This window comes from Alligator mississippiensis, chromosome 4, assembly GCF_030867095.1.
Source record: "Alligator mississippiensis isolate rAllMis1 chromosome 4, rAllMis1, whole genome shotgun sequence".
In the NCBI taxonomy this organism is placed as follows: domain Eukaryota; kingdom Metazoa; phylum Chordata; order Crocodylia; family Alligatoridae; genus Alligator; species Alligator mississippiensis.
The window spans coordinates 59,500,689-59,515,067 of record NC_081827.1 but is presented as its reverse complement, the minus strand read 5'-3'; the positions used below and the strand labels follow the sequence as shown (position 1 = coordinate 59,515,067).

Here is a 14,379-nt window from a genome sequence, read left to right as displayed (position 1 = left end):
CATTAAACTGTATCCCTGCATGCATATGAACGTACACCCTTTGGGAGCACATTTGCTTTCGATGAGAGCAGTTCAGTCAAGGGCTGATCCTGCCCTGTTCTGTTCCCCTGCAGGAGCCCCATGTAGATGCATTCCTGCTAAAGCTTAATACACTTCAATTTACTGTGCACTAAGATTTAGGCACATTCATTGCATATGTAGATGCAGCCAGTATCATTCAAAAGCACAGCCAGAAGGAGCATACCTTTTGCACAATAGCTTAGTCCAGGGTCAGCAACCTTTGGGCTGTTGTGGCAGTGGCATGGAGGCAGCCAGTGCTTGGGGCTAGGCTTCATTAAAAGGATCCCCTGCTGACAAATGCTGCTGACCCCTAGTCATTACACTGTTTTCTCACAAAATGTGCAACCTGCACTCTAGGCCCTGTTCAGTCCAAGGGGTGTTCAGACCCAGGAAGTTGCCCTTATTACTAGGCTACAGGATAGCAAGCACATTCTTTACACTCAATAGATACAGGCTGGAGTTGGGGTTGGGGTTGGGATACTGTTCTAGCTGCCTGAGTCTGCCTGGGCTATTGCTGCTTAAAGCAGGGGAGAAGAGAAAGTAAAAAGAAGTGCACAAAACAATAACTCATGAACTCTTACTATGCAACCTTTGGTCTCCCATATTTCCACCTCCGCTCTTTGTTTATTGCATCCCTTGCTGTGTTATTTCTATTTTAAAATGTTAGCTCTTCACGGCAGGATCCTCTCACTTCTTTATTTGTTTCTGAAGTACCTTGCTCTACATGGGGCTTGAATAAATATTAAATTCCAAAAATATTAAGTAGGCTAGTTTGTGCTTTACAATAATGTAATTATTTTTCACAGCATTGAGAATGGTTTCAAACTCAATTGATTTTCTCCTGTTGCTAAACTTAGTCACATTTACAGTAGTAATGCTACCATTAAAATGTAGGGAAAATGTCTGTACAGTATTTAACCAGAAAACTAAATGAAATTTCATCTGTGTACTTAATTAACATTATCCTCCTACAGGAATTAGGGCATTTAATGCAATACTGGGTTTTTTTTCTTATTTTGCTAGTCTATTGGAAAAGCTTACAAAAATGTTGTGAAACAGGCACTACTATTAAAAAGAATTTATGAAACATGCTTGCCTCCTTCCAGTATAGACAAAGAATTTTTATTTTGACACTTATTTCTGCTTGTAATTTAACAGTCAGCTCTGTCAACCTGATTCTATTGAACTGACAATACACTAGCACTAGAACCACACAATACACAATATGTCACCAAGGTGTTGTCTGCACAGAACAATTGCACTATTTCCAAATGTCATTTAATGGAGACCAGTTCATATTGTGTGAAGTGCCATGGCTCTGGCACCAGGGGGTGGGTGTGAACACCTAGCCCAGCATGCCTCTCAGTGAGTGTGTATGGGGAGCAATATTTGCACCCATGTTTTGGGGGTTCCAAGGGATGCATGTCCTGCAGGTCAGGGCATTTTACTTTTCTTCTTTCCCTTTTCTCCTAAAAATGACTCACCAAGCTGAAGGATGAGAAGTGATGCAGTGTGGGATGCCTGGATCAGGCCTGTGTTACATAATTCTTGGTAACCACACAACACTGACCTGATTCACATTGAACTGGTTCAAAATAATACTTGATTTCCCAGGTACACATTTGAACTGTTCCAGGAAGCTTTGCATGTTTGTCTGCTTTAAATTTAAACTACATTTAAACTGTTCTAAGTTTTATGTGTGCCTATGCCCTCAGTTGAACATTTGGAATACATATCCTTCAATAAGTAAATAAACAAATCTCCCCTTCAAACACCATTCAAAATGCAATGGTGGGGGTCTTGTTTTATGTTGTAAAAATATGAAATAATAATCAGGATAGGTCTTCACTCCTCTAAACTTAACAGCCCTTTGAACTTCCTCAATAAGCCTCAATTCAATGACTTGACACTAGGCAAATACTATTAGTCATCCAGACCTCTGATATTCCTCTTCTATCAAGTACTTTTTAAAGCCAAAGTAATCTACTACCACCTTCTCTTGACATAGCATCAGAATTGCCTTTAGAAACCACTAGGACAAACTCAAGCAGGAGACAGATGCCAGTTGCAGGGCATAATGCCACATAAGGGAGGTGTTTGGGCTTATATCTACTGTGTCCACAACTCCTTTCTTAACTGCCAAATTCAAAAGAGCAGACTCTGGAAGGATTACAGAAAATTATCTCCATTGTTGCACTAACTGGTGGAAGATATAACAGTACAGCAAATAGGGTAAAATACTGTTTACCTGAAAGTAGAAAGATTGAATATTGAAAAATATTAATTTGCATCACTAAAAATACATTTACGTATTATGTACTTTTCAAATGTTGTAAACCTTTGCATTCACTAGCAATCTTTTTCTTTGCTTTGTTGAGTTTCTCTCATCCTCATAATGGAGGCTTTTCATTTACAAAATTACTAGCTTCCTTTTCTATTTTCAGTGAAGTTTTGGCAGAAAAATGCCTTCCCATTTGGAAAGTCACCAAGTTCTTACCTGGCAGCCTAAGCAAAACAAATCAACAATGTTTTCACAACAGAAGGCCAACTGGATTTTTCAAAGTCCCTGAGAATGTTGATGTAAAATACCTCTGTTAATAGTGATTGCAAACTGAACATTTATTTAACTTTATGAGGTCTGAGCTGAACAGTGTTTGCTCTAGTGGAAACACAGCGACTAGACAGCTCCAGGAGCCTGAATGAAACATTAGGGAAATGTACCTGCATGACAATAAGAAGGTCAAACACTAAGATGAAAGAAGCCAAGAAGGCTCTTGAGACCTCATCGCTTGGCAGAAATCCACGATTCAACTTGTCCCAGCTGATCCAGTCAGTAGTGATGACAAGCACAACTACAGAGGTCAGTGTAAACAGAACAGTCCTGCAAGCGAAAAGAGAATAGTTCAGAGAAAATATTGCATGAAGTAGAATGTAACATTATTTGATCTCTCCGCTAAACTTAACTAATAATTATGGGTACTGTACTGTACAGCAGACCAAACCTAGCTGAAGTAAATGAAAGGTAAAAGTAGATACGTTCATTCAAGACATAAATGGACATACCTTTATTGCAAAGAATTTTGTTAGTTGGTCCAAAAAAATGTTGAAAAATTAATGCCGAGTTACATCATATTTGTTCTAGTTTCACACAATTTGTATATATTGTAAAGCACAGTCACTTATAGTATCATATCATATCACATCATATATCATATCCCAATAATTCCTGTGCCAACTTGAAATTAATCATTGGGGAATACTTTCAAAAGCATAATGGAAGTGAGCCATCCAACACCCCTGGAAATTCTCCTCCTTATCTCTCTTTATCCAAGGTGGCTATAATGCACTAACCATGAAGGCAATAACATTTACAAAAGAAATCTTCATAGCACTCATGTTAAATTTTAATATAGATTTTGGCAATGGAAGGACTTTGTGTCTCATAACATGCCCAGGGAAATCATCATGAGAGAACTGAGCATGTTTTATGATATTCTTAAGTAACAGATAGCATTGAATTATAAAAGCAGTTGTAGGATCAGGCCACAGTAGGACTTTTTCCAACATATGAAACTCTTGAATATCCAGAAGACAAATTTGTCTAATTCATTCCATTTGCTATATGGTAATTAAATTGTACACTCTTTGTGCTGTCTCTCCATAACAGATCTTCATCTTTTTCCAGCAGCACTTCAGCAATATCTTTCACATTTTGATAGTGAAAACTATATTCAACATCCTGTCTCCATTCAAGTCAAAGGATATTAGCCACTGATTTAACAGAGACAGGATTATATCCAATCGCTTTGGATGTCAAAATATAGATATTATATGTGAACATAAAAGTATATAATTTTTAGACACAGAAAGAATATTGTGGTACTTTGGCTTTGTTCTAAGGCATCTGGTACCTTGGGGTCCTAGTCAGAAGGAATGAGTAAAAGATACTTCTGGCAGCTCTAATTTATGCAGGCTAGGCATAGATTAGACCAATGGGTTTTAACTTTTTAAAATTTCCAGACACCTAAAAAATTTTGAATGGAGGTGCAGACCCCTTTGGAAATTTCAAATGGAGGTGTGGACCCATTTGAATTGTAAGTGTTGGTATTCACATACTTTTCATTGATCGTAGTCATCTTTCACGGATCCCTTAGACATAGTCTGCAGACCCCCAGGGATCCATGGACCACAAGTTGAAAACCACTGGATTAGACCATGAAATTAAGGATCCATAAACTCAGTATCTATATCACTTGTACAGAACTTATGTTGCTACTCTTATTTAGAATTTCCTTCAGTGTTTGTGTGACTCTTCTACCTCTGCACAAAGTATTTGTGAAGTTGTGGCTTTGATGACCAGGAGGTAAAAGTTCTGCTAAGATCAAGTGATCAGATGAAAGTCATTTTTTGACTGTTTTTGCCCTCTTAATTTGTCTTTTCTGGGTGCATCTACACAAGATGTTTACTGTGTAGTAGCATAGTTTACTAAGCAGTGGGAGTGTCTACATGAGATGCCTAAATGTGAAGTAGCCTAGTTTACTGTGCAGTAAGTGTGAGCGTGTACATAATAACTGCACAGTAAAAACCCTTAATTGTGGATAAATTGGTGCATAAAAACCCTTAATTGTGCGCAGGTGGCAAATTTACACAGGATTAGGTCCTGCACAGTAACGAATATGTAGATGTGACCCAGGAGCAAGTTTGCTCTCAAGTCTACCCTGCCACTAAAAGGCTGGTCACAGGGCTCCAGGATAGGAGCCTCTCCTGCCCCAGGGCTGGGCTGCCTCTATGGCAGTCCCCTGCCTCAGGCTTTAAAAGCCTGCAGGCATTTTGAGCCCTGGGGCACACATGCAAGGAGCCTGAGGGCACTTGAGGCCCCTGTGTCCCCCTGGGCAGGCCACAGCTTAGCTATGCCAGCTTGTCTGAACCGGAGCACTACAGCCTGGAACTGCAGTGCTCACAGCTGCCAGGACCATGCCAACCAGACCAGCAAGGTGCTGCAGGCAGCTGCAGACTCCAGCCAGGCCTCTCAGCCCACAGGTCCAGCTGCAGAAAGCTTCTGGCCAGTAGGACCAGTTCCACCTGCCTGCAGCACACCCCCAGCAGCCTTCCCTAAGCCTGCAGGAGCACCACAGAGTGAAAACCCCTCCTGCTGTAATAGGGGTGGTGTCCATAGGCCAGACAGATGATGGGGATGTGTCCCATCCAGGGCCCTGATGCACTGGAGGAAGCCCAGGGTAGGGAACCCTGCCACCACTGCCTGGGGGTGATGCATGCAGAGCATGGTGGGCCTCAGCATGTCCTGGGAGGTGCCACACACCTCCAGGATGGCCTCCCTGGTGGTGGCCTTACCCACGCCATGATCTCGTCCTGCTACTCCAAGTGTGGCCAGAGTAACTCCATGCAGTCCCAGAAGCCTGAGCCTGGGTCCTGCAGAAGGCTTGCAGCCACTGCTCATCATCCCAGGTGTGCTGGATGATGTGTCATCATCTGTCCTGGCTGGCCTGGCAGGCCCAGAGGCAGCAGGGTGGAGGCCCAGGAGGGTATGGCAGCCCCAGTGATAGCATCCAGAAGCCCTTCATTGGTGTCCCTGCCAACTGGAGCTGCACAGTGGTGGCCTTGGGACAACACCCTGTAGCCAGGCAGATGGTTGCTGCATGTGAGGGAGCTAGATGGGCCCAGACAGCCTTGGGCCAGGTGGCAGTTGGTGCGGCGGGTCAACAGGGCCAGCATGGCAGCCAGCAGGATTCTGGGTCGCTGATCATCACTGCCAGGGGCAGGTGCTGGAGCAGTCATAGCACAGGGATGCAGAGTAGGCAAGGAGAGAGCTGCCATGTGTTGCCTCCGTGCATGCTGCTCCTGGGCAGGGAAGTGGCTAGCCAGGGAGAAGTGAGCAGGGTTGGCTTTTAAAGAGGGATGCTGGCTGCTGGCAGCTGCAGCTGGAGCTTCCCCCACTGGCAGCAGGGGCCAATTGCAGGGCTGCAGGAATTTTGGTGGTAAGAGCAGCAAATCTGTTCCCTAGTCCCTGCATGTGTAGGTGCCTGCCTGGGAGTGCTTAATCCACAGAAGTTTACACTGAGTAAACTGAGCCCTGACCAAATGAATGTAAAGATGTGTCCAGTAAGCATGTGCATCTACACATGCACATGCTTACTGTGCAGTAAGCCTCACTAATTGTGAGAAAATTTGCTACCTGCAAATGCAAGTAGCAAATTTCCTTTAGACTAGTTACTGAGCAGTAGTGCTCATGTAGATTCTTGACTAGGAGCAAACCTGCTCATGGTCAGCTGGCCAGCAGGGAGCAGGGTTCATAGATTCATAGATTGTTAGGGGCTGGAAGGGACCTTGCAAATCATCAGGTCCACCCCCCCTGCTCTAGGCAGGAAGACAACTGGGGTTAGGTGACCCCAGCGAGATGACTGTCTAGTCTCCTCTTGAAAACCTGCAGGGTAGGTGCCTGCACCACCTCTGGAGGGAGTTTATTCCATAGTCTGGACACCCTGACTGTGAAGGAATTTTTCTTGGTATTAAGCCTGAAGTGGCCTTCCAGAAGTTTGTATCCATTGGTCCTGGTCTTCCCTGGGGGTGCCCTAGTGAACAGCTGGTCATCGAGCTTCTGATGCACTCCTCTGATATAGCGGTACACCACTATCAAGTCCCCTCTCAACCTTCTCTTCTTTAAGCTAAGGAGGCCCAGTTCCCTCAGCATTTCCTCATATGGCTTGCCTTGCAAGTCCCTGATCATCTGGGTGGCTCTTCTCTGGGCCCTCTCAAGCTTTTCCACGTCTTTATTGAAGTGCGGTGCCCAGAACTGGACACAGTACTCCAACTGAGGTCTCACCAGTGCTGAGTACAGCGGGAGTATCACTTCCTTAGTTTTACATGAGATGCATCGGTTGATGCATGCCAGCGTGTTGTTTGCCCTGCTGACCACCACCTCACACTGACAGCTCATATTCATACGATGGTCAATTATTACCCCTAGGTCCCTTTCGGCCGTGGTGCAAGTCAAGCTGTCACCAACAAGCCTGTATGTATGTTGAGGGTTGTTTGCCCCCAGATGGAGCACCTTACACTTGGAAGTGTTAAACTTCATCTGGTTCTGGTCTGCCCAACTCTCAAGCCTGTCTAGGTCTGCCTGTATCTGCAACTTACCTTCTGACGTGACCACACTGTCCCATAACTTAGTGTCGTCTGCGAACTTGGCTGGAGAGCTTTTCACTGCCCATCCAAATCATTGATAAAGATGTTGAAAAGTACCGGTCCAAGCCTGGACCCCTGAGGAACACCACTGGCCACTTTGCGCCAGGTCGACACAGATCCATTCATGAGAACTCTCTGGGTCCTACCTTTAGCCAGTTTCCCACCTACTTAATCATCAAGCAGCTGAGCCCACAATCTTCCAGTTTCCCCAAAACGATATTGTGGGATACTAGATCAAAAGCCTTTTGAAAGTCTAGGTATATAACGTCTACGATGTCTCCCGTGTGCAGGTGGTGAGAGACCTGGTCACAGAAGGAGATGAGATTGGTAAGACAAGACCTACCCACAACAAAGCCATGCTGGCTGTTGTTCAGAATCTTACCTTCTGCAAGCATATTGCACATACATTATTTAATGAGCTTTTCCAGGATTTTCCCTGGGATGGAGGTTAGGCTGATTGGCCTATAGTTGCCCAGGTCCTCCCTCTTCCCCTTCTTGAGGATGGGTACAATGTAGGCCCTCTTCCAATCCTCAGGGATTTCCCCTGTGCACCACGAATTCTGAAAGAGCTTTGCCAGGGGTTCTGCAATGACCTCAACCAGCTCCTTCAACATTCGTAGATGGAGTCCATCCAGTCCTGATGACTTATAAATGTCTAGCTTTTCTAATTGGTATTGCACCCACTCAGCATCCACAGTGGGGAGGTTGTCAGTCCTGGCATGTCCCCTATGAGCTTTATCTCGCTTGACTTTCCCCATGGTCTGGTGAAAAACTGGAACAAAGTGGGCATTCAGGAGTTCAGTTTTTTCCCAAATGTTGGTTACCAGCTGTCCAGAGGTGTTAAGCAGGGGTCCCACACTTCCATTGTGTTTGCTTCCTGCCCCTGGGAGCTGCCTGCTGCCAGAGCGGGCTCCACCACTGAAGCTCAAGATGGCACTTCGTCCGCCTGCCTCAGCAGGAGGGAGCTCCAAGCCCACTGTTCCAAGATTGCAATTGGGTAGTAGGGGCTCGGAGACTTATCTCCTAGCTCTTCCTCCACGACCATGGAGCTGGTGCTGGGCATTCCCTGCTGGCTGGCACTGGAGAACCTGTTCTCTGCTCAGCTCCATGAGTGTGAAGCTAGGTGGGGAGCAGGATGGGGAGTCTGTTCTGTGCTCATCTCTGTGAGCACAGAGATGAGCAGGGAACAGACTCCCCAGCTTGTTCCCCTTCCAGCTCCATGCTCATGGAGCTGAGCGGGGAACAAGCTCCCTAGCCCCTGCCCCATGATCATGGAGCAGAGGCTGGGAACTGTCCCAGTTAGGGGCAGGTCCCAGCTTCATGCTCCAATCAAGTGATTGAGGCATGGGGTTTGGAAAGAGCTGCAGGTGTGGGGTAGGTCCCAACCCCCTGCTTCAATCCACTGGTGGGGTAGCTAGCAGCGAGCTGGCTGCTAACTGCTAGCTGTCCCACTGGTGGATTTGGGCAGGGGGCTGGGACATGCCCCTTTCCTGCAGCTCTTTCTAAGTCCCCTACCCTGATCAGGGAGCTGGGGCCAGGAGCTCAGTGCTGCCAGGGCAGGTGGACATTGTTCCTGCCATGGCAGCAGGCCACCCCCCAGAGGCAGGGTGCAATGTCCCAGCCCCAGGCAGGAGACAGCTGTTGTTTAAGCTAAGTTGTTTAAGACTGGTTAAGGGTAGCTAAGAGATACGAAAAATAATATTTCTTACTATTCATGCATATTTTGGGTAGAGAGACATTTGTTATTCAGGACTAATAAACAAAAATGGAATTTGTATAGAAGCTAGTAGGAGTTCTGTTTGAGAAAGGAGTAAAGGGACAGATGCTAAATTAGTCATTATTGTTGTTGTTTATTAAGGACAAGGAATGTGCACTTAATGTATTTATTGCACATGTATTTAACAGAGCAAATAAATTGGCATCCATTCTGGGCATATTTTAAATGAAAATAAAATTGACTAGCATTTGTCAAACATTGTAGGTGTCTTGAATGAAGGTGTTGCATGAATATTAAGTATAGTATTAGTCATCATTTAAAGTTCATTATATATATCACATAGCAAAGCATTATAGTGGCAACTGCTTCATAAACATGCCAGGATAGTTAAGAGCACACTGTGAAAACAGAGATAGAACAGGCAAAAAACAAATTTTGCAGCTCTTGATATTTAGATGTGCTTTAGAATCCTCAGAATGTTGAGATCATCAGTCAAATTAAATACTTTCCATCAATTTTAATCCCCAGACCAGAACTGGCTCAAACACATTGTCTCACAGCATATAACAACTATAAAGAACAATGGAGTTGCAGCTGTTCATGTGCAAATGCCAACATTTTTTATTTTACTTGTTTTAATTAGCAAGATTTGCAGTACTACATTTGTTTAAAAAATTACATCTCCCAAAATTATTTAAAAATAAACTATCAGCTTTTTAGTCATCCCAGTGGTTTGGTATCAGCAATACAGCCTGCAATTTGGGGAACATGGGGGCAGATTAACAGTTGATATAAATTGACATAGCTCCTTTGAACTTCATGAAGTCTTGACAATTTACAGCAGTTGATTCACAGTTCTTCTGTGGCCTCTTGCTCTCAAAAGTAGTAGAGCTATGGAATGACAGAGATGATATCTAGTGGGGATTTCAGAAAAGAACAGCAATGAGAGCTATTCACTACATATGTTTGGCTTCAGAACTAATTCATAGAATTATACTAGTTCAAACAGGATGGTCCTGCTTTGAGCAAGGTGTTGGACTACATGACCTTCTAAGGTCCCTTCCAATCCAATTTTTCTATGATTCTATGATACACATTGCCTTGCTTTTGTTCCTTTTGGAAGTACTAAAGTATATTGCAGTACAGGCGGTTACTGCACCGAGTGTACAGCGCACAGATAAATTTACTCCTATGTTGCCGTAGTGGCTATACCTGGGGAGCGCACTGCTACATTGACATAGCTAGCGATCATGTGTAGACACACAATTATATAGCACATCTAGGATTGCTATATTGCCGTAGGGCAACATGTAAATGTGCCCTAGCTGTAGTACATATTTCACTCAGATACTTTATGTGTAGAGTAAGACACAGTATGGTAAGAGTGAACAGTAGCAAAGTAGTGAGACCCGACCTGTTGGTGTTGGACAATTACAATTAGTCTGTAGTGCTGCCTGACTAGAATAGAAAGGTTACATACTACATTAACATTTATAGGTCCTACACTAGGAAATGTTTATGGATGCTGATACATGAAACATTTACACTAATGTAATTTACATAGGCTTTCTATACTGATGTAAATTGCACCAGGATCCTGAGTGGACAAAGGAGCAGTTCTTTAAGTGTAGCAGTCTCAATACACCTATTACAGTGCCACACTATTATGTGGTAGGGACCCTGTAAAAACCTATTTGCCTATAGCAAACATCTATCTCAGGATAGACGTGGGGAGACAGTATCTCCCCCTGTTACAACTTACAGTAGTGGAGTCTGACTAGAATTTTCCTGGGATAATGTTACCACAGATTCAAGGCACTTATAGCAGGGTAGGTATTCACTGTTAGTCCATTCTTTGTTTATACAAGCATCTGCTTATGCCAGTCAATGTGTGTGGTATGTCTAAAGCCAGAGTTACTGTCCACTTAGCATATTAAATATACATTACTTACAAATGTCACCATTTTAATTTCCAGAGTTAACTGTCACTCATCTGAAAATGTTGTTTTGTTTTAAACTTTGTGTTCCAAGATATGCTGGATTTGTACAGGAAGGAGTTGGACAAAATATTTGGCAACGTACTGGTGAAGGCAGGTTGCAGCAGTTATTCCAGCCGAAAACAGCTGAGAGGGCTTTGCAGCAGCCCAGCTTTTTGACTTGTGGATTTTACCTTGTCCACACAGAATGAGATTATCATCAGTAGAAGTATAGAGCCTATGGACCCTGGTCATGGAACAGGACCCAAACACTGGACACACAAAATTATAACAGATGGGAATTCAAAGCTTATGTGGTGCATGTATGACTTTGAAATTCTCTTCCTGAAAATGTTCATGTCAGTAAACCTTAAAGGCCAGACATAGCTCATTGAACAAACTGGGAGCCCTTCCAATTACTTGACTTACTTCAGATCAACTCTTATTCATATAAGTACCTGTTGAAACTAGACTGAAAAGAGAGAGCAAACATGGGTGCAATAAATTCTTTACAAAAAGTACTTTGGGGAGACATTTTAGCAATATCTGCGAGCTCTAATCAAATCCTGTATCCATATTTGGATGGAGGTGAAAGGTCTAAGCAACCAAAAATGCACATTGCAATATGTTACCAGCAAAATCAGCAAAATAAATTATAAATACACTTGTGTCCAAATACTAGCCAATATCCAAAATACCCAGTAAACCAATATGAATCCAAAGAGATTTTTTATACAAACATTTATATAAAATCTTAAATTACATTTATGTTAATGTGTAGAGAAAACATTGTACTATTTCCCATGCAATGAAATAAATCAGATTAGGTGATGTAATTACATGGTGAAGTTTTAGAATTCTAGACAGCATCATATTTTATTATAGGTAGAAGCATCTTTGAGTTTCCTTTTGCCACACCATTAATTTACCCAAATGAAAGTGTTATCTATTTCAAACACCAGCTCATTTAAATTAAACTCATCAGCCTTAAACTTTAAATTTCAAATGCCATTTCCTATCTGTGACACAGAATAAGAAAAACAGTTTAAGAAAGTTCATGGTCTTGCCTGTAAAAAACGGTTTTCAATCAACACCTATCATATGCAAGGTAGCATAGGATTCACATGAGTTATAGCCACACAATTCAACCCCTTGCTCAACTTTTACACTGTCAAAAGTTAATTGCCTAACTCCAGTAGGAAGCAATTTGAAAAATGATCCTTATATGAAGGAAAAGGAAATGGTATTTCAGGTTTACTTTCAGTGAGAGAGATCACTTTCTCCAACAGTAAAACCTAGAGTGGGTGCAATCTAAGAAACTACCAGACTCAAAGTTTTTAAAGCCTGAGTAAAATTTTCAAAACACCTTAGTGTAGGACAGATCTGTTCATGACTTTTCCAATGAAACAATTTCAACTCAGAAAATAACAATTTATCAAACATGAAATATTTCCCTTGAAAGAGCTCGTTTTCACAAAACTTATCAGGAGGGTGTCTCAGGTGCCAGGTGGAGTTTTTGTTCAAAACCTGAGACACTTGCCACTACTGCAACCAGCCCAATAGCTATAACATTCATATGAAAAAAGGATGGCTAAGTCCCTGTTCCACTTGATTCTGACCAGCAGCTGAAACTTTCAGGTGAATACTGGAAACACAATGATCAGGGAACACCTTGGATCTTGTCCTGACCAGCAGGGAAGAACAGGTGGAGGATGTGAAGGTGATGGGCAACTTGGGAAAAAGCAATCAGATATGATAGAATTTCAGATCCTGAGAAAGGGAAAGCATGAGGTCAGCAAAATTAGGATACTAGATGTGAAAAAGGTGGATTTCATTAAACTCAAAGAGTTAATAGGTATAGTGCCTATTAAAGACAGATTGAACAATAAAGGTGCACAGGAGGGCTGGGAGTTTCTAAGGGGCACAGTATTAGAAGCCCAGCAAAAACTGTGCTGACAGGATGGAAGCACAAGAAGAATGGCAAGAAACCAATGTGGTTGCATAAGGAGCTTCTAAAGTGCTTTAAATGCAAAAGGAAAGCATACAGGCAATGGAAGAATGGGGAGGTCACCAAGGAAATGTACTAGGAAATAGCAGGAACGTGCAGGGACAAAATCAGGAAGGCAAAGATAAAAAACAAACCGCACATGGCAAAGGAGGTCAAGGACAGCAAGAAGAGGTTCTATAAGTATGTTGGCCAGAAAAGAAGGAACAAGGAAGCTTGTGGGTCTACTGTTAACAAACCAGGGGGAACTCCTAACCAAAGTTTCAAAGAAGGCAGAGCTACTCAAAAGCTACTTTGCCTCAGTTTTCACAAAAAAATTAAGCTGCAGCCAGACACCTAATAAGGATTATCTGGATAAGGAAGGGGGAAAGCTGAGGGATAAGATTACAAAATAAATGGTCAAAGAGGTTTTGGGAGGATTTGACTGAATTCAAGTCACCAGGGCTGTACAGACTTAATCTTGAAGGAACTGGCAAAGGAGATCTTGAAGCACTTGGCAATGATTTTCATAAAGTTATGGGAGGCAGGACAGGTACCAGAGGACCAAAAAAGGTCCAATGTAGAGCCCTCTGGCAGGGCGCTGCCTGGGCCAGGCCAGGCCTGCTGTCCCCACCCACTGCCATGGCAGGCCGGCTTTTCCCCCTGCTCAGGCTTGCTCCCCTCCCAGTGTTGGGCCTGGACCCAGTCCTCCCCTGGTCCCATTGTCTGCCCATGGCACGCCCGGTCCTCCCCTCTCCACGTCGGGTCGGCTCGGATATGGGAGGAGCAGGGTCAGGGACAATGCAGGGGAGGGGGAAGAGTGAAACCAGGCCCAAAGTGGGGAGGAGGCCCACTCCTTCCCTTCCCCAGTCGCTGCCGTGGCAGGCTGGGCCTGCTGTTCCCCCCGCACTGTGGTGGGATGGCTTTTCCCCTGCTCAGACCCATTCCCCCACCTGTGTTGGACCTGGACCTGCTCCCCTCCTCACCATGTTGGGCCCGGGCCCACTCCCTCCCCTGCATTGGACCCAGGCCGGCTCCCTCCATCCGTGTTTGGACTGGGCCTACTCCCTCCCTGTTACCTGCAGGGAGCAGGGCGGGGGGGAGGGGGGAATGAGGCCAGCCTTGCCCCGCCCCCCTTCCATCCACTCTGTTGCTGCCACCTCCAGGGAGCTGGGGGGGTGGGAAGGTGAGGACAGGTGTGCTGGCCTCACCCCCCCACTCTGTCCCCTGTATCCCCACCATCATGGCAGTAGGCTGCCTTCTGTCAGAACGCTTCTTCATGCTCTGATTGGCTATTGGTCAGCATTTCATATTGGCTTGATTTGGAGCCCCTGCTTTCAGCGTGTTGGCTGTAATGAATCCAATTCTTAGACTCTCCCCATTTACTGCATAGGAAACTTGGGGCACTTTTACACATGCTCTGGTGTGAGGGCAGTGAT

The 14,379-nt window shown here is 44.1% G+C and overlaps 1 protein-coding gene across 8 annotated transcripts in view; it reads right to left on the bottom strand.

The window, feature by feature from the left end:
- TMEM117 (transmembrane protein 117) overlaps positions 1-14,379 on the bottom strand; it is a 397,723-nt gene that overhangs the window by 67,254 nt on the left and 316,090 nt on the right. For all 8 annotated transcript variants that reach the window (XM_019492756.2, XM_059726034.1, XM_006272241.4 and 5 more), the window contains one exon: positions 2,782-2,941. In XM_019492756.2, the coding sequence (XP_019348301.1) occupies positions 2,782-2,941 (160 nt within the window). The remainder of the gene's footprint in view (positions 1-2,781; positions 2,942-14,379) is intronic.